Source organism: Anoplolepis gracilipes, chromosome 2 (assembly GCF_047496725.1).
Source record: "Anoplolepis gracilipes chromosome 2, ASM4749672v1, whole genome shotgun sequence".
Taxonomy (NCBI): domain Eukaryota; kingdom Metazoa; phylum Arthropoda; class Insecta; order Hymenoptera; family Formicidae; genus Anoplolepis; species Anoplolepis gracilipes.
The window spans coordinates 1,398,427-1,418,980 of NC_132971.1; the positions used below are offsets into that span (position 1 = coordinate 1,398,427).

Below are 20,554 nucleotides of genomic sequence, written 5' to 3' on the forward strand. Positions count from 1 at the left end.
GAAAGAGTGAGAGCGAGAGGGAGGGAGAGGGGGGGGGAGAGAGAGAGAGAGAGAGAGCTGATGCTGAAGGTAAACAAACCTCTAAAAAGGATCACGAATTCCTTCACTATCAAGTCAAATTTCTCTCGTCTCTCTTTTATTTCTTTCTGAGCTTTTTGCTTCTTCCTTCAAGGCCTAAATATAATACATTTATTTATTTTGTGAAGTGCAAAAAAGTACATCTTCTAAAAATGACAGATCTTTTCATACACAACTTAACCTAATGTAACGATTAAGCTGATTAATTAAATTCAATATGTATGTTTTATCCTTAATACATATCAGAATTTTACCATTTAAGTGGACTAGTGAGATTTGGCCTTTTTTTATTTATGTAACTTTTTGTATTATGTGTAATCAATAAGAATTATTAATAATGTAAATTATAGTTTGTAAACATATTACTTTTGATCCAAATGTCTAATATACCAGCAAAGTTATTTTAATAAAAAAGATAATTTTTTTCTATTTTTCAGAAGGCTGCATATATACACAATTAAAAAATGAATACAATACCTCCTGTCAAACCACCTCGTGGAATTAAACCAACGAAAGAAACGGCAAGTAAATTTTACAGTTGAATCGTTTTCTCTTGTTGAATTTATCGTTAGAAGAAAACTATTAGACAAATATTTACTTGTATCTTTTAATATAAATTTTGTATTTCTTCTAGAGTGGTCTATTGATCTCTGTGATTCGTGCTTTGTCAGCAAGTGAGACAAATGAGCAACGAGAGATTGAGAAAGCCAAGTTGGAAAAAGAGTATAAACGTAGCGATCAACGGTTGGAAGAATTAGTTTCATCGCATGATCAAGATCTCATGGAAGTTATGCAAGTAAATACAGATATATCTGAATGTAACGAGAAATACAACTATATTAACTGCATATTATATTACATTACACTTTATTTCAGATATTCAGTGGATTATCTGAGAAGGTCACATCATTGCGAGAAAAGATTCATGCTGTGAAGGAGAATTTAAATGCCTGCAAACAATTGCTAAGATGTAAACGAGAGGAGTTATTGAATTTGTGGCTGGAAGGAATAGAACACAAACAAGTTTTACATCTTCTGAAGGATGTGTAAGTTATTTATACATATATATTTCAGATTTTTCTCTCTTTAAAAACAAAATAACTTCTCTTCAATTTAATGAATTTTAGATCGTCAGATTCATGCGGACGTATATCTTTAACAGAGCCTGAGCCATCGCAATTATCCAATATACCGCATGATCCTTTAGAGCAATAAAAATTTGGTAATTCTGTATATTATTATATTTAATGATTCAAAAATATATGATTATAAAAATTTAACTTTAATTGTATATATAACAATATAAAAAAATATAAAGCTTTTTAATAGATTTAAGTAAGATAGTACAAATTTGTATATGTTGTATAAGGAAAAATAAAAGATGTATTTGTCATTTTTTTCTTGTCAAAATAAATTTTATAGAGACAGCTTAATCTTTGTACATACATTGTACTTTTCTTGCTTGAGACAATACATATGAGATGTATGACAGAAGAAAAAAATATTTTTGCTCTATGGAACGGAATGCGCGGACCAATCACAAAATAGTGCAAAAAGAATGGAAAAAAAACTGTGATTGGTCCGCGCATTCCGTTCCGCTATAAATTTCCGCTCATGGGACGTCAGCCTTAATTTTCAATGCGTAGTCTGATACGGGCTTAAGGGAAATATAAAGTCACTAGATGTAATCTAGTGACTTTAGGGAAATATATATATGTCTCTCTGTTGGCTCGATCTGATTGGCTAATCAGATCGAGCCAACCGTGCTGATTACCCTAGGCATCGGTCAATATCTATGGTTGCGTACTATCGGAATGTGTGCTAACGGGACCCTCCCGCAATTGGCCAATTGGAAATAAAGTCCCGGAAATTTTTCTGTTCCATAGCCAATCATATGAGACACCGTGTTTTCTTTTTTTTTTTTTTACTGAAAATTTTCCATTACTTTTATATAGCGACGGAATTTTGTCAAACAGAAGTAAGATACTGTGCCAGACATAAAGGTAGACGGAAATGGACTTATACTATGTTTAAAAAAAAAAAAAAAAATAATAATGCGTCGGATTTTTGTCTATAAAAATATACGTGTACACTTGATATTTGTAGTAACGCCATATTGCTTTTCAGCACTTTTGGATTTTGTTCCGGTGTCATATATAAGTAGAGATAGCGCGTCATTGTACTTTATACACTTTATACATAGAAATAGAACATTCGGGACTCGGAAGCAGGAGCAGGCAGGAGGCAGGAGCAGACACGAGTGCGCATCTCCCACGGGGACTTTGTATACTCTTATCTCGCCGTTTTTCTGATATTCATCATCATGGACGAATCCGACCGCGAGGAGACGGGACACCGGTGGCCACGATACTCGACGCAGTGCGAACAATCGTGACTTTTGCGTATACTTTGATGTTTTTTGTGCGGCCACTAACACGCGCGACGATAGTGACGGTTTGACGAAAGTGGGGAGAGAGAGACAGAACGCGCAGAGATCGCCCCGAGAACTGTGTTACGTGTTTTTTTTTTCAGTGAGCCTCGTCCGTGTTGTGCTCACGCCATGACGTTGCTGTGAAATCGTATCCCAATAATATCAATCCCGATGTTGGCCATAGGATTGTGCCAATGTAACTTTCATGCTTTTAACGAGGAGGAGAGAATCCGGGGCGGCGGCAATTCGTGGATACCGAAGAAAGCTTCAAACGCGTTTGAAGCTTTCGAGGTCGTATTCATGGAACTATGAACCTGGACTCGTTGTCTTTTACTTTGTCACAAATCAGTTATTTGGTTGCGAATTTGAGTAAGAAAAATTACGAGGACAGCTGTCAAGAGATATCGGTCGTAAGTATTATACATTTTATTTTTACTTCGAATTTCCGAGAGAAGTCTCCCTCCCTCTCCCCCCCCCCCCTCTCTCTCTCTCTCTCTTTCGCTCTCTCTCTTTCAAAAATCCTAGATAATTTTTTCTACGAATCCGTTTCTTCTCTTCCCCCTCCCCCTTTCCCTTCCCTCCTTTCCCTGGTGCCTCAGCCGTTCTTCATCGCGAGCTTCCGTTCCCCACCCCCTTCCGCTCTTTGTCGTTATACCTTCTGTGAGACGCAAACGTAATACATATGTTAATTTAGTGTTTTCCTGCGTTTCCTCGCGATTTTATCGATATTCGGCACCGATATCGACATGTAATCGTGAAAAAAAGGCGCGTGCTACATCAGCTCGCACGCGTTTTCACGCAGCGTCTCGCAGGTATTTTGAGAGCAATCCTCTCCTGCTCGTCCAACACCGATACAATATTTAGTTTATGTTTAGTTTCTTCGCTAACACATCGTTTCCAAATGCTAGATTGATTTTTTTTTTTCTTATGCTTATCGACGTGTTGTGTTTACTTCCGTTTTATATCTTAACCTCGTATAAACAGGCTTTTTTTATTCTCTCGTCTAAGATCACGACACATGTGCAAATCTGTTACTTTATCGAGATTTTTTGGAAAATACAATTTTAATACAAAAGTATAAATTATTTCTAACACATTAAAATTTTAAATATAAATTATAATTAAAGTATACATATGAAACAGAGTGCTGTGATGCATGTATTATTGTTAAAGTTGTTAAAGTTGTTAAAGTTCAAAGATATTTAAGTAATTGTGCTTTAATTCTGATCCCTTTATAGTTGGTGCAGTGGAATGGTCTAGAAGCAGACCGACATTTCTTGCGCTGTCTGATCTCGTGCGTTGACTTTTCTAAAGGTGAACTGTCAGAGTCGAGCGCGAAAGATTATTTCCAAGCAAAGTTACTGAAGCAAGAGTGTAACAGTTTACTGAGCAAACCTTCTTTTATATCTAACCTGTGCTTTGCTATAGATAATCCTTTACATCAGCAAAAGGTATTTATTCACAATTATATAATATATTATTGTTATTAAAAATGAATTTTACAAAGAGTGTATATACTAATCCTTTTGTATGTTTCTTTTCAGTCATTGAATCCCTCTCCAAAGTTTTTTGTTAATTTAAAAAAAACACTCGGCTTAACCTTGGTGCAGGAGGTTGCCTTTGCGATTGCGTTACAGCATTCAGAAAATACAGAAATCCGTTTGTTAGCTTTAGAGCATACTCAGAAGCAGCTGCCTGAATTAATAAAGAATTATATAAACTCTGAAACAAGTAACAAACATCACGAGGGTGGTCTGCACGATTCTTTGCCTCAAGTTTTGCAGTTAATACTTAGCCAGGTTTTTCATACTAGCAATCCTTATAATTTACCCGTCGAGGCAAAAGAAAAATTTGTTCAAAACCTTCGGCGCGATTTTCCCCGTGAACTGGTACCAGTGGTGTTAGCACCATTCTTGTATCCAGGAGACGGGGAACCACAGTTCAAGATCGAGTTCAATATGGCTGTTAATCAAATGGTAAATCGATATTCATTTTATCGTCAATAATTAAAATCAACGTTGCCAAATATTATATATTTATCCTTTTTTTTTTTTGTTTTTTTTTTTTTTTTTTTTTTTGTTTTTTTTTTGTTTTGTTTCAGGATAACAATACTTTGGTAGAGTTGATTATGGAATTAGGATATAGCTTTACCAGTAGTGTGGACGAATGTCGATCGTCATTGGCGGGTTTAGGCGCGAGGGAAATATCGCCAGCATGCGTTGCTCGCGTGTTGGCGCATATGGCACGTAGTTGTAGCAACCTCGAAGATGCTGGAGGTTTGCAATCGTTTTGGGGTAATTCGGCCACCTCGCAGGACTCGAATAAGGATAAACCATCGGACAGTACCATCCCCACGACATGGAACGTCGAAGTGTTTATTCAAACTTTAAAAGAAATGGTAAGTTTGTATCATGTGTGTTTGTTATAATTGGCACAAACTTGTTTACTTTTCGGGTTGTTACTATTTTTTGATAGTTTGCTGAAAAATGAAACAAGAATGCTAGTTAGTTTTTAACTTTTAGTCTCAAATAAGATTTAAAACTTGCTTGCTTAAAAAATTGAGGAAAAAAATTGGTTTTATAATTGAGAAACATTTATATTACATATATGCATGTTTTTATACGTGTACTTTTTGTTAAAATAATAAACTTACTTATCTTTTAAATATATTTTCTATATAATTTAAATCATGTAATGTAGCTACAAATCTCATGTCTTTACATTTCAGCAATCTACATTATCTTGGAACGATGTCATAGTGAAGTTGGACCACCCAGAGTTTATTATCAAGGATAGACAAGGTTTAAGCTTATTGATTACGGGTCTCAAACTAGGTCTCCAACATCAGGGATATCCGCCCGATATGTTTCCCGTCGAGCTATTTTATCGACACTGGGATAATGTAGAGGGTCAATTTTCTCTGATTCAACAAATTCTTAAGTGTCCGGATATATTTTGTTTCGCCGACTATCCATATCATTCGGTAACTGTCGATGTATTGAAGGCAGCTCCTGAGAGCGATAGCAAGGAAGGACAAACGTGGCGATCCCTGAATATAGTTGAATTGCTTTTGCATATGGCCGAGAGAGGCTTGTATAATTCTGTACAGGAAATATTTAAGTGGCCAGTGCAACACTGCCCGGACGTGCTCGTCTTGGCGTTGTTACAAATAAATCCACCACTTACGTTACTGAGACAGGAACTCTTTACCACATTATTACCGATCTTTCTCGGCAATCACCCAAATTCTGCTGTGATACTGCACCACGCATGGCATGCCAATAACACTAAGATAAAGACTATTATAATGCACGCCATGGCAGATTGGTATACACGCGGTGATCACGATCAAACAAGATTGTCTCGAATTCTCGATGTTGCGCAAGACTTAAAGGCTCTTTCCGCCTTATTAAATTCGCAATCTTTCCCATTCGTCATTGATCTCGCCTGTTTGGCGTCCCGGCGAGAATATTTAAAACTGGAAAAATGGCTGACAGATAAAATTAGAGATCACGGAGAAGTTTTTGTTGCTGCGTGCGTCAAGTTCCTGCAACGACGATGTCCTCAAGTCATGGGTCCTGGTATAAAGGAAGATCCTACAGTTCCCAAAGCGAGTCAGTTACCACAGGAAACTCTCACTACAATATTGGCTTGTTTGCAAGTTTGCGCTGGGTATGCTTTCTTTCAAACTTTTATATAATTTATCACTGTCTAATTTTCTAATGTGCAAATTATATCTGATCTTTCCATTTTCATGTACTATAGAAGTGTCTCGCAAGAACTCTCAGAATTGATAATGACGATGGTGCAGAATTGCAGTCTAATGTTGAGTAAGAGTACTATGAACAGACCACCACCGCCAGGAGTTTTGAGACATCGAGGATTAGAACCGTTTAATCCAGCAACTTTGGGAAGCCAGGTATTTTAAAACTGTCTTTTTTCTCTAGTTAGTATTCTGTTCATGTTTAAAGTTTTCTTATAATTTTTTAAATTATTTAATTATGCTATTTTAAGATACGTTGATGTTATATATTTATTTACTCTTCAAGCATACAAGCTAAGAAGGAGACTTGGTTTACAAAAGACAGTCTATTTATCCATCTATCCATACTTACATTTATTTACAATCAAATATCCTCCTATCTCTATCAAAACAATACAAAAGTAAATAATTAACTAACTAGCTAGATATGTAAATAAATAATCTAATCTAATCTCATTTGTAGAATAAATCACAGTCTCAATCACAATCTTCTTGTGAGAACTGACCTTTTCTCTTTCTTAATTCTTTTTCTTTCTATAACCTTTTTAATATTTTACTTTTCTTCTCATCCAATTCATCGCTAAATACTCTTGCTATTCTATCATCACTATCTTCACCTGATTCTTTGAACCATTTATTCGCCCTCACACATTCTGTCATAATGTTCTATATTATCTCATCCTATGTTATAAAATTTACAGACTTTACTCTCATCACCTAACTAATACTTATTATATTCTTCCAAATTTCTTTATCTTTATCAGAGCTCTTATTTCATCCCCATACATATAACTAATTTAGAATTTCTTACCTCAAATATTTGTGCTTTTTTACCTCCATTTCTATCACTTTATATCTCTTATTATATTTTGCTTCCCTTACTCTCGCATCTTCTATTTGTCTTTGAATATCTAACTCTCTCTCCCTTATACTACTCTCTAAATTTACATCATCATGTCTCATATCTTCTATTGCCTTTATATTGCCTCCAACCTTTACTATTATAATATCGTTGCCTTTTTCCACTATACAACTCTTTCTTTATCATATACTCTTTTTTTTCACCCTACATTTCTTAATAAAACAATTATCCTCCTTTTCTCGAACCTTTTGATCGAATTTCATGGCTCTAATACTCACATTTTAATTTTATCAAACCTAACTCTCTCCGCATTACATATCTCGGTGTACAAAAATCCAACTTAAAAAGCTACCTAACTTAATCCAACATTATTTTTTCTAACTCCTTTTCTTCCCATCCCCAAATTTCCACCCCATATGCTATTATACTCTGTACCAAATATTTATACAACATCTATCTTCTGCAGAAGTCATCCTTACATATCCCCTTTCCTAAACCTCATACCCTATTAGTTGCAATTCTACCTTTCCTGCTTAATTCCTTAATGTGATCTTTATAGATCCCTTTTTCATTAAAAGTAAAATCTAAATATATAAAGCTCTTTACTTTTTCAATTCTTTTGTTTTTCCCCACCACTAATTACCTTGATCATTACTCTTACAAGATACATTGATGTTATTTTCCAGTTATTTTCCTCGAAACAAGTGGACCCCCTTGGAAATCTTAGCTCGAGTCTCGCTACTATGGGTCTTGGCACAGGTCTTGGACCTCCAAGTAGTTCCACGTTCAATTTGCCTGGTGCTTTAGGACCTCTAGTTTCAGCACCCGGTTCTCCCTCGCGACTCATGGGACCTTCTCCGAGTCCATTTCCCATGTTGCCTTTATCTTCGCAACTACACTCGGGTCCGGTTGGTACTCAAGGACCATCCGTGCTTCCCGGTGGTACGATAGGTGGATTGGGACGTCTTGGACCACCAACCGGCATCGAGAAAGCGAGGATTCCGGAAACCTCAAATCTATTCCCGGACATGGGACAAAATGTATCCAAAGAGGTCGAAGACGAGGCAAATAGCTATTTTCAACGTATATACAATCATCCGCCGCACCCAACTTTGTCGATCGATGAGGTGCTCGATATGTTAAAAAAATTTCAAGATTCCGGTAGTAGACGAGAAAGAGAGGTGTTTAACTGTATGTTACGAAATTTATTTGAGGAGTATAGATTTTTCCCGCAATATCCCGAGAAAGAATTGCAAATAACGGCGCAATTGTTTGGTGGAATTATCGAGAGGGGCCTCGTTAATAGTTATATGACGCTCGGCTTGGCACTGAGGTTTGTCCTCGACGCGCTTAAGAAACCAGAGGGTAGCAAAATGTACTATTTTGGCATAACGGCCCTAGATCGATTCAAGAGCCGTTTGAAAGATTACCAAACATACTGCGAACATGTTAGAACAATTCCGCATTTCAATGAATTTCCGCCGCATCTGATAGAGTATATAGAATACGGACTGCAAGGACAGGAGCCGCCGTCGAGACCTCAAGGTCCAGTTCTTCCAAAAACTTTGGCGGCTATGTTGGCTCCGGTCACGACTCCGTACAAGACCATGACTACGACTACCATCACAACTAGCACTACACAAGCGAAACCGTCCACGACCCCGACTACATCTCTTTCGGCTAGAGTAAGTTTAATAAATAAAACTTGATATCTTTTTGGTATAATAATTCCATTTCATAATACGAAGCATTTATTTCTCTCGCAGCCTTCCATGCCTTCGGTCGCCAATGCAACTAATATCGATACGTTGCTCGTGGCGACAGATAAAGAGGAAAAAATCACGACGCCGCCAGAAGCTTTGCAAGACAAAACGGCTTTCATTTTCAATAATCTTAGTCAATTAAATCTGCAACAAAAATGTGACGAAATTCGTGAGATTGTCACAGAGGAATATTGGCCATGGATGGCGCAATATCTAGTAATGAAACGTGCCAGTATAGAATTGAATTTTCATGCTCTATATTCGAATTTCCTGGATTGTATAAAATTACCTGAAGTTAATAAAATGGTCACGAGAGAGACATTTCGAAATATTAAGGTAGGTAGAGTGACGTTATTCTGCGCTATCCTTGTATGATAGTTGGTAATAAATAAATAAGGGGATCTCTAGAGAGATTCTAGCTCATTATTATTTCACTGTATCATTTGCTGTATTTAAAAACAAGAATTTACAAGTCTTTTACAATCTATGAAGTTGAGAATTTTTCTTGTGAGATTTTATATAACTTTTATTTCTTTTTAGGTTCTCTTACGAAGCGATAAAGGAATAGCTAATTTCTCGGATCGATCACTATTAAAGAATTTAGGACACTGGCTTGGAATGTTAACTCTCGGCAGAAATAAGCCTATTTTACAGGTATATCCTTAGCAGTGCAAACACCATGTATATTATATAGTGTCGTCATGTATGTATTTTATAAATTTTATCAAATTTTCATTACCTAACAGATAGACATCGATCTAAAAAGTTTACTCGTTGAAGCATATCACAAAGGGCAACAAGAACTACTTTATGTAGTGCCCTTTGTCGCAAAAGTACTTGAGAGTTGTGCGAAAAGTCGGGTCTTTCGTCCACCCAATCCTTGGACTATGGCGATTATGAATGTTCTAGCTGAACTACATCAAGAACCTGATCTGAAATTAAATTTAAAGTTCGAGATAGAAGTACTTTGCAAGAATCTGAGCATCGATGTCGGGGTAAGAGAGCCATGTATTTGGTTTTGCAACAGCGTATAATTCGGGTTCGATTCGACATATAAAATTTAAAATCTATTTTTGGCTCTGCGTAGGAACTAAAACCGGTCATTTACTTGAAAGATCCTGAAAAATTGCGTAATTTAGAGTATCAGTTATCGCACCCGAACAAGAAAGCAGAACCTCCTAGCAATCAACAGCAATCTCAGGGGCCTATAGAGGAATTAGTTGGACCTACAACGAGTGCTGGCACTGTCATCAATCCTCAATCCGCGCCACCCGTGAATACAACACCCTCGTTGCCCACTGGCGGTGCGCCTGAACCACGATTCAATTATATGGATATATCTGTGACAGGCATCGCCAATATATCGCAGCACATTACTATCAACAATCAAGTACGAAGAAGTTGTTCTATTGACATTTTTATTATCGTTCTTCTCTACTTCTTTTGAATTTATCTCTCTTCTTTATTATTCTTTTTTCTTCTCTCGACAAAAAGTATCTCTTTTCAAATTTAGCTTCTTATGATTAACAATTATAATAATATAATTAACAATTATAATATATAATTATAATTAACAATTTTAAAAAGGTACAAATTACAAGTTGTTTCTTATATTGATTTCAGTTGCCGCTATTCCAAACGCATCCTCATCTGAAACAGTTTGTTCGCCCAGCAGTTGAAAGAGCTATTCAAGAATGGATTCATCCTGTTGTTGATAGATCCATCAAGATAGCTCTTACAACTAGCGAACAGATAGTGAAAAAAGATTTCGCATTAGATCCTGAAGAACTACGGATACGAACGGCTGGGCGTAACATGGTGCGCAATTTAACCGCTGGCATGGCTATGATCACTTGTCGCGATCAAGTAAGTCTATACAAATTATTAATGAAAAAACTGCAGCAAAGAGATTTTGATAAAATTAAGCAATTTTATTTAATTTAAGGTATTATATATATATATATATATATAATAATTTATTATACAATAGTTAGATAATTAATATGTATAATAAATATATAAGAAACATGATTGATTCTAAAATTGAAGAATGAATAATTTTAAATTTGCAAACTGATTTATAAAAAAAACTTAAATAATACTAAGAATTTTAATAATATTAAAAAGAAATTTGTGAAAAAAATGTTCCATACTTACTTAATAATCAAAAATATAATTACATGTTAATGCTTAAAACTGCAAATAAATTATGTGACAATATCGAATTAATCTTTTACTCTTTCGTGCATAGATTCTGGCATCTATCAGTACGAATTTAAAACAAGCCTTGCTCACGGCATTGATTGGTACGACTCCACAGCAAAAGGAACTTGCCGAGCAAGCAGCGAATGTAGTTGCCGCTGATAACATGGAACTCGCGTGCGCATTCGTACAGAAGACTGCTATCGAGAAAGCGATACCCGAAATGGACAAACGGCTAATAAGCGAGATGGAACTGCGGAAAATCGCTCGACAAGAGGGCCGACGATACTGCGATCCTCTCGCTAAGTATCAAGCCGAGCGGATGCCGGAACAGATCCGATTGAAAGTTGGTGGCGTGACACCACAGCAGATGGCAGTTTATGAAGAATTTGCAAGAAATATTCCAGGATTCCTACCGCTCTCCGAACGAGATACACAAGCATTATTCATGCCGAAACCTATCAATGTAATAATTCATATTTTTTACATGTTTTGTAAAACAGAAAAAATTATCTAATCGAAAGATTTATGAGATAGAATCTTTCGCTCTTGATTTTTTCTCATTTCTTCTTTCTAACTTTATTTCAAAGGAGACTCCCGTCACCGCGTTCACGCCTAATTCGGCCGTGGCAGTTGCTACGGCGCAACAAGTAGCAGCTTACGCAGCGGCTGTTAGCAATGACGAGGTGGGCGCTATGCTGGAAAAATTAGCCGCGGAAGCGGAACTCTTGTTGGCTGCTGTAGGACCTGCTGCGCCTCCACCGCAGCACGCTGCCCTTCATAGTCTTCTGGAATCGATTATTCTGACCAGAAGATCAAGAGATGCCGGTGCCGCTATGACATTATTGAAAAAAGTTAGTTACTCAATATATATTATAAACTTGTGATATTCAGTCGATCAAGTCGTGACATAAAATGAGACTTATTTGGTAATTTATAACTCTTCCAGGCCGTCGAAGGTTTGTTAGATGGGCCTATCATTTCTAGCGGTGTTATCGAGTCGGAGAATCTTATACAACGCTATCGAGAACTGCACTTGCGCATCTTAAAATGTCTTCAGGATCCACGTGCATACGGCATGCAGTGGACCAATAAACATGTGACTCGTTTTTTAACAGAGTGTAGAGAAGAATTTCGGTATAATTTTGAAGCCGTGGATTATCTCATAAGGTATTGGATTACGCTAATTCACATGATTTTTAAAGATATTTAAAATACTTTAATTAATTGTGTACCTTATTACTTTGCAGGTCTCATTTGATCAGTCTTCCACAATACGACGTAGCTTTAGCGCAAGCTATGGAGGCAGGAAACGCCATGGCAACAGCATTTGCCATGCAATTGGTTCAGCTATATTTGATTGATGAGAGACAAGCGACTCATGTTACCGAGACTGATTTGTTCCATACGATTGAAATATTGGCTCGAATGGCACATCACAGAACACCACCAGAAGGGTATTGCTATAAATATTAGCTTTGAAAAAAACAGAATGTTTGTTAGGATCTGTTTCCGTTTAAACCAGATTTATTCAGAGACTTGGTTTTTTTTAAATAGATATCTATTTCTTTTTGACATATAATACTACATTTTTCCTTCTGTTATTCCCTTTTATTTTTTTATATTTATTTTAATTATTTTCTTTATAAAAAATAATATATCTTAAATGAAGTACTCATTTGCTCGCATGCATCTTAAGCATTTATCTTTTAAATAACATTTAAATACTATCTTATCTTAAGAATTCTTGATATTACATTTAAAGTTTTTTCAATCGCTAAATTATAATACTAAATTAGAAACAAAGTCATATAGCACTATTGAAGCATATACATAAGATTTATATCGTTTCAGAATCTTACTCTTCAGATTAACGAGTCTAGTAGATTCACTGCGTGCCAATCATGATACCGGTGTATTGGTCGACCGAGCTCCAGCGGGACCTACGGCACATATCCATTCTGGAATCCTGCAGGTGAGAGTAAGTAGATTGTCCAGATTATTTAATCCAAATAGATTATTCCAACAACGATATTCTGTACTTTGAGTTAACGAGATTATCAGTATTTTATTTATTAAAAAACATAGAGTAATGACATAACAAGCAAAGTAGACATTTGCATAAATACTGCAGCTTTTGATTATTCAAAATATATAGAATTTCCCCTTGTAATTACCGAAAATAATGTTTTTTTTTTTTTTTTATTAAACAGTGATAATCATTTTTAAAAAAAATTACAGAGTATCTTTTTTTTATATCGTAATTACGACCATGATTAACGTACGTTGTACGTTTGTTTTATAGGCTCGTGACTTTGACGATCCACCTGGATTGATGGAAAAGACAGAGTATCTGTTGCGTGAATGGGTGCAGATGCATCACAGTCCACAGCACGCACGTGATCTCACCAAGGCCTTCGGTATATTTGTGCATCAAATGAATATCCATGGGATCCTTAAGACAGACGATCTCATCACGAGATTTTTCAAGCTGAGCACGCAGATGTGCGTCGATCTCTGCTATCGTGCTCTTTCAGAAACCGCGACAGCTCCTTCGATCATGCGTGCTAAATGCTTTCATTCGTTGGATGCTTTTGTACGTCTAGTAGCACTCTTAGTGAAGCATTCGGGCGACGCCACCAATACGCATACCAAGATTAATCTGTTGAACAAAGTGCTCGGGATCGTTGCCGGAGTGTTGCTGCAAGATCACGAAATACGCGGTACCGATTTCCAACAGTTACCATATCACAGAATCTTTATCATGCTCTTCCTGGAATTGTGCGCGCCAGAACCAGTACTGGAGGCTGTGAACTTTCAAGTACTGACAGCCTTTTGTCACACCCTGCATATTTTGCGTCCGGCAAAGGCATCCGGCTTCTGTTACGCCTGGCTGGAACTAGTCTCACACAGAGTCTTCATAGGGCGTATGCTTGCCATTACGCCACAGCAAAAATGCTGGGGTATGTATGCGCAGCTTCTCATCGATTTATTCAAGTATCTCGCGCCCTATCTTCGTAACGCGGAGCTGGCGAAGCCCGTGACAAGCCTCTACAAGGGTACACTAAGAGTGTTGCTGGTGCTGTTGCACGATTTTCCTGAGTTCCTTTGCGACTATCACTATGGATTTTGCGACGTGATACCGCCAAACTGCATACAAATGAGGAATCTGATATTGAGCGCTTTCCCAAGAAACATGCGGCTGCCTGATCCATTTACGCCGAATCTGAAGGTTGATATGCTTCAGGAAATAGCGCACGCCCCGCGCGTCCTTACCAATTTTGCCTCCACCATACAACCATTAACCTTCAAGAAGGAGCTGGATTCTTATTTAAAAGCTCGCGCGCCGGTCACTTTTTTGTCCGAACTACGAAGCAATCTGCAAGTATCTCAAGAAGCAGGGGTTCGTTACAACATTCAACTGATGAATGCCCTGGTGCTCTACGTGGGTACACAGGCAATAGCGTTTATTCGCAGTAAGGGCCACGCTCCTAACATGTCCACCATCGCGCATTCCGCACATATGGACATCTTCCAAAATCTGGCTGTTGATCTCGATACCGAAGGCCGTTACTTGTTTTTGAACGCTATTGCGAATCAACTGCGGTACCCCAACAGTCACACGCATTACTTTAGCTGCACACTTCTCTACCTGTTTGCTGAAGCGAACACCGAAGCGATACAAGAGCAGATCACCAGGGTTCTTCTCGAAAGATTGATTGTTAACAGACCACATCCATGGGGTCTTCTCATTACCTTCATTGAACTGATCAAGAATCCAACTTACAAATTCTGGTCCCACGAATTTGTACATTGCGCACCAGAGATTGAAAAGTGAGTCTTAGTTTCTCTAATTTAAAGATTTTATTAAATGCCAAAATAACAATTGTGACGAATAATACTTTCTTTTTTTTTTTAAATTCGACATTTATTATTATTTCAGGTTGTTCGAATCCGTTGCGAGATCGTGTATGGTACAGAAACAGGTGCCTACCACGGAGACAGAGATCCCGGAGTGATAGAACGTTTCACTTTACACGATCGTTATGTGTACAGTAAGATGAGAATCAATGACGACCGAGTATTGCGTGTAAAAAGTTGTTGATGAATGCAGATAAATGTATACTATTGAGTTTAATTTCTTGTGATGGATAGATATCGTACATAAGTGTGTATTGATTCATATAGTGTATAAGTGAGACAATTATTGTGGTAATATTTTAATAAAAAAAAAACTTTGACTATATATAGAAAAGAGTGAAAGAGAAAGGAAAAGTATCCTCAAAAACCCCTTGTACACCTCACTAAATGTGTCTTTCGAGCAATGTATTTCACACTGTGTATTATACACTGTGTATTATACGACGTGTTGTGTACACATAACGCAAAAATGTCTACATAATAAAGTGTATCGTGATGAAGCAAGAGTTCACACAAATAACAAATAGTGTTCAACAAATGCAACTACAATAGACATTTCTTGCGTGCGCGCATGTGTGATTAATTATGATTGCGTCTTCGAGTGAATATATATAATAGGTACATAGAATATACAGAGAAATAAAATGTTGCGCAATGCGAGATGGATATTTATAGGAAGAATATACATTTTAGAAGGAATAATATTGTTTAAGAATGTACACGCGATACATTTCAAAACCTGTGACATAGTATAAAGTATTAGTATATACATGAATGTGTGATTTTTTTAAGAGCAAAAATAGTTGCGCAACAAAATGAGAAAGAGAACTGGATAACGGACACAATGTAATTTATTTACATGATCCTTTGTCCCAAAGAATCTCTATTGTGATCTTTAGATCTCTCAATGTAGCAATTTTTACGAGCGATTATTAAACGATTTTATTATTAAATCTTTTGTTATATACAGAGTTTGTACACATGTTTGAGACGTTTATCATTCAGGCTACAAAGATTGCTGATCGCGCGTAGCGTGATAAGCGTCTCTCTCTTTATCCGGGAATTTGGTTGGTAGATTCGGGCTGTGTAAGTGACACTTTGCGGGATACATGATGCCCGCGAGGTTCACCTCATAATCACCCGATAATACGTATTCATTCGTCACTTCTTGCGGTTGGCCTTTCGAATCCAAATTTTGTACGAATCCAAGACACACCTATCAACATGCAAAAAGGAAAAACATGTAGCACTCTCGTAAATTTTTTGAATTTTACTTAAAAAGAAAAAGATAAGAGGAAAAGGAAACTTACTTGTTTTTTAAAGGTGAATCCGTAACCCGTGGTTGTTGTCATTCCGCAATATTGTCCGTTTCGATAAATAGGCTCGCCGCCCCAGCACCAAGTATCGAACTCGGGATCGTGATCGTTTAATAATAGTTGAACGTACTTGCGCTTAACTCCCTGTTCGCGTTGTCTCAAAAGAGCATCTCTGCCGATGAAGTCGACCCCCTTCTGCAAAATAGAAAGATTTTATCAGACTAAGAGTTGAAACATATACGTCTTTTTTTAAATAATATTTACATCGAATTTCACCCTCCACGTTCTTCCGCATTCCAAAGGAGTGGTGAAAGTATCCAAGTCTTGTCCCCAAAATGCGTAAAATTTTTCCACACGTAAAGCCCTCGTCGCGTAATAACCAGCGTGTTTCACTCCGTACTTTGCCCCGGCGTCTATCAGTCTTGTATAAACATGAAGAGCAAACTGAAATTACAAAATCTATAATTTTGTGTAATGAATCAGAAGGAAAAAAAACCTATTTTTTTTACGAAAAAATTATAGTATAAAAGAGATCAAAAATTGTATTAGTAATTAGTAGTTAGAGAGTTGTCTTTTGGATTATATTACTTCGTTTGGAATATACAGAACGTAGCCAAGTTCTCCGGTATGCGTTAGATTCATTGTACGGATGCCATTGGCAAGTCCAACGTCCAATTCCTAATTAAAATGACATATATAAGTTTAATTATTTTTAAATTTCTTATTTTTAAGTTTTTTATTTTAAGCTTGTATTACCTTAAATGTGAAGAACGGAAAGTTTTTTGGATTTAAATCTACATCTGTTAACTCGGTTAACAGTTGCCTGGTAGCCGGGCCCATTATGCAAATTGCAGTGTATGCCGATGTAACATCAGATACGGCAACAGAACCGTCCCCTGGCAAATGCCGACGGATCCAGTTTTTGCAACGTGTTTGTTGAATAGTCGGAGCGATCATCATGTAACTAAAATCCAGAATTTCATCAAATCTAGATATATTTGTATACTTTTCCTTGCGCACACAAGACAATTATATATGGACAGCAATTGTTAATTTTTTAATTTTCAAAATTATATATATATATTATAAAGAAGAAAATTTATTTTACGTCTTTGATTTATTTTGTCAATTTATAAAATCACATGGTTCTCAGTTGTATCATCAATAATAACTAGCTAATAAAAGAATTATATATACAAATGTATTTGTTGCAACTTACTGATTCGGTGCGATTCGCGCTAAACTACAATCATTTTCATAACCGCCCTGATAATTTTGCATACCGGTATGGATAATACTTCCCACGGGTACATCAACGTCGTTCGAACACAAGAACTGTAATAGATCCACGACTTCCATGTCGTTCGACTGTAAAATGTAATAATGTAAATACATAAATAAAATACATAAGATATAAAATATTATTGCAAGTTTATTATTAATTAAAGCACGCAAGTGTCTTTAAATAATTACCCATAAGTCGATCTTCGTGAAGGAAGAGTAGTCACTCAGGCCGATCGCTTCTCTGCAAGCGGCGTATTCTTGGGCGACCGCGTCGAACCAAGGAGGTTTACCGAAGGTATTTGTGTGAGCTATTTTGTATCTTTGAAAACCGTCGGGGTATTCCAGATCTATTTAATTATATGTAAAAACGGAATGATTTGATTTTTACAGAATATAACGATCATGTATCATGTGAATCTCATGACTATGAAATAGTATTACCGCAGTCATCGTCCGATTGGAACCAAGACGGTCTCTCGTAACCCATGACCTGACCGAAAACAGCGCCCGCATCTCTGAGCTTCGGATAGATCGGTGACATCCTTAGGTTCCTTCCGGTTTTGAATTCGAGATGCGGATACTGCAGCGCGTAATGCATTCCGGGCACCTCTCGCACTCGATCGCGCAGGAACTTGCGATTGTTGTGCAGTCCAAGGAAACGCGAGACGTCTAATTCATACATGTCCAACGAGGTCGATCCGTTGACTATCAGTTCCGCCGTAGCACGACCGACTCCGCCGGCAGCTGATATTCCAACCTTTAAAGACAAAAAAAACCATCATTTGAAGAACCATGAAGATGCCAATGTGAACGACTCAATCAATCAATTAACTAACTGTTTTCATTCCTGCAGCAATGTAATAATTACGTATTTCCGGAGCCTCTCCTACGATCCATCTGCAATCCGGGGAGAACGCTTCGGGCCCGTTGCAGAGTCTTTCTAAAACTGCGTTTCCCAAGTTAGGAATTCGATGTAACATCTGTTCCAGTAAAATGTGAAAGTGATCCCAATCTTCTGGTAAAAATCGTTTATCTGTGCTTTCTAAAAAAAAAATAAATAATAAAATTTTTCAATTAGGTATTCATGATCACATAAAAAATATACTTATCGCTAAATAAAGTTTGTAAATTAATTTTATGATATTAACTTAGACAATAATTAACTGTTTCAATGTAATTTTTCATAAATGACAAGGCAGTGAATTTTTATCTAACCGGGAATCACGCCATCCTCAAATGCTGGTTTCGCGACTGGTTCGAAACCACCGGCTAAAAGTCGCCCGTTGTTCTCTCGAAAATAGATATAGCCATCCAAGTCACGTACAACCGGTGTCATCGAATCTAAATTAGCAATAGGTTTAGTGTGTAAATAATAATGTTCTACTGGATGAAGTGGTACCTGTGTGTAAAATGCCAGTATAATGCGTTATTTTCTATATCAATGAAAATTTTTCTTTATTTTCTTCTACATAAATTATACATATACTTTTACCTTTACATATGGCTCGCTTAGTTTACCCACATTTCGTGCCCAAAACCCAGCGCAATTTACAAAATGTTGGCATGTAATAGCACCATGCGTTGTCTCTACTGCTGTTACTTGGCAATTCTGATTAATAACTTTTGTAACTGCACAATTCTCAAATACTGTAACACCTGAATACAAGAAAAGAGAAGTGTTTAATTGAATTTAAAAGTAACAACTCAGAGTAATGTCTTTGAAAATATATCAATTTTTTATTTTCTTAAATAATAATACCTCTTTGTTGTGCTTCTTGGATCAGTGTCAAACAGATCTGATATGGATCACCGACACCGTCTTTTGGAATCCATAATCCTCCAACTAGATCGTCTGTACGTAACAAAGGACATAGACCTTGAATTTCTTCTGGCGTAACTAAGTGACATTCGATATCACGTGACCTTAACGAAAATAAAAATATAAAATCACAGTGTCTATTGCAGTAATTATCACATCTGCTAAGATATTTACACAGATTGTGCCTTCATTCTCCTAAAGGAGACCATACGATCTCTCGTTCGTGCCAAAGAAAGACTGCCGCATTGCTTCCAGCCTGTCGAGAGTCCTTTCTTCTCCAATTCCTGATACAGAGCAATGCTATCTTGAGCAAGTTTCACTTGTGCTAGACTAGGCTTGAAGGCCCCTACTAAGCCTGACGCAAGCCATGTTGTTCCACCTCCCAGTCTAAAGACAAATATGTATGAAATAAAGAGAAACATATTTTTAAACACGTGTATCAGGAAAATGAAGATATATATACATTGATTCTTTTTATTCACAAAGCAAAATATATTTAGAGAAAAGTGATTCACCTGCCACTTTCTACTAGAACAGTCTCTGCTCCCAATCCCAAGAGAGATAAATGGTACGCCACAGCACCACCCATAACTCCACCTCCACAAATGACAACTCGCGCTTCTTTAGGAAGCACATACTCTGATGAGTTTTCCGATGTATTCGTTACTGCTTCCGCCGTTTTATGATTGTGACAAGCTAAAAATTTGCTCTTCTGAGGCGCGCATCTATTGTACAACAATTTCGACTGTTTCCACATTTTAAAGTTTTATTGAAGTAAAAAGAAAAATTGGCGTTTTTTAATATTTTATCATTATCCACGAGCTATAAAAATATGATAAATGCCGTCCGCACAATTTTTGCGCAGCTAAACGCATCTTATTGTACGTTTGATGTTTTTAATCACAACAATCTCATAAAAAGAGGTTATAGGTTACAGCTGCTTTTGACAAGCTTGCGGCACTCGCGTGGCGCTGATGACACTTACCCCCCAACCCTCAATCCCCAATCCTCAATTTGTGCACCAATATTATACATTTTTTATAACATACTATAATATTATTATACATTATACTTTATAATTTTTTTATATTTTATAATATTTATAACATATTTTA

The 20,554-nt window shown here is 36.8% G+C and overlaps 3 protein-coding genes across 8 annotated transcripts; 2 read left to right on the forward strand and 1 right to left on the reverse strand.

Moving 5' to 3' along the window:
• Positions 1–75: 75 nt before the first annotated feature.
• Sec8 (exocyst complex component secretory 8) lies at positions 76–1,464 on the forward strand. 4 transcript variants are annotated; one of them, XM_072911651.1, is made up of 5 exons: positions 76–417; positions 516–599; positions 713–874; positions 955–1,124; positions 1,206–1,464. In XM_072911651.1, the coding sequence occupies exons 2-5, from the start codon at positions 543–545 to the stop codon at positions 1,291–1,293; spliced, it is 477 nt and encodes a 158-aa protein (XP_072767752.1). In that variant the 5' UTR covers positions 76–417; positions 516–542; the 3' UTR covers positions 1,294–1,464. The 4 variants fall into 4 exon arrangements, with proteins under 4 accessions (XP_072767752.1, XP_072767753.1, XP_072767751.1 ...); XM_072911652.1 differs by having other exon boundaries at positions 76–347; XM_072911650.1 differs by having other exon boundaries at positions 76–297; positions 1,206–1,462.
• Positions 1,465–2,192: 728 nt separating this feature from the next.
• Positions 2,193–15,973, forward strand: Not1 (CCR4-NOT transcription complex subunit 1). Of its 3 annotated transcripts, none has more exons than XM_072887176.1 (19): positions 2,193–2,919; positions 3,748–3,960; positions 4,054–4,485; positions 4,611–4,907; positions 5,238–6,181; positions 6,275–6,428; positions 7,821–8,819; positions 8,901–9,233; positions 9,438–9,551; positions 9,644–9,892; positions 9,985–10,287; positions 10,521–10,763; positions 11,149–11,565; positions 11,690–11,953; positions 12,049–12,269; positions 12,350–12,556; positions 12,954–13,074; positions 13,405–14,933; positions 15,043–15,973. In XM_072887176.1, exons 1-19 carry the CDS (start codon positions 2,818–2,820, stop codon positions 15,116–15,118), a joined length of 7,218 nt encoding a protein of 2,405 aa, XP_072743277.1. In that variant the 5' UTR covers positions 2,193–2,817; the 3' UTR covers positions 15,119–15,973. The 3 variants fall into 3 exon arrangements, with proteins under 3 accessions (XP_072743277.1, XP_072743276.1, XP_072743278.1); XM_072887175.1 differs by having other exon boundaries at positions 2,194–2,919; positions 12,954–13,080; XM_072887177.1 differs by lacking the exon at positions 2,193–2,919 and adding an exon at positions 3,513–3,584 and having other exon boundaries at positions 12,954–13,080.
• On the reverse strand, positions 15,409–20,398 carry LOC140663190 (pyruvate dehydrogenase phosphatase regulatory subunit, mitochondrial). Its single transcript, XM_072887178.1, has 14 exons — positions 19,955–20,398; positions 19,614–19,826; positions 19,380–19,543; positions 19,113–19,276; positions 18,836–19,019; positions 18,457–18,662; positions 18,062–18,377; positions 17,810–17,967; positions 17,556–17,704; positions 17,093–17,300; positions 16,925–17,014; positions 16,601–16,780; positions 16,331–16,531; positions 15,409–16,236 (listed from the first exon to the last, which is right to left on the reverse strand). The coding sequence occupies exons 1-14, from the start codon at positions 20,194–20,196 to the stop codon at positions 16,027–16,029; spliced, it is 2,685 nt and encodes an 894-aa protein (XP_072743279.1). The 5' UTR covers positions 20,197–20,398; the 3' UTR covers positions 15,409–16,026.
• Positions 20,399–20,554: the final 156 nt, after the last annotated feature.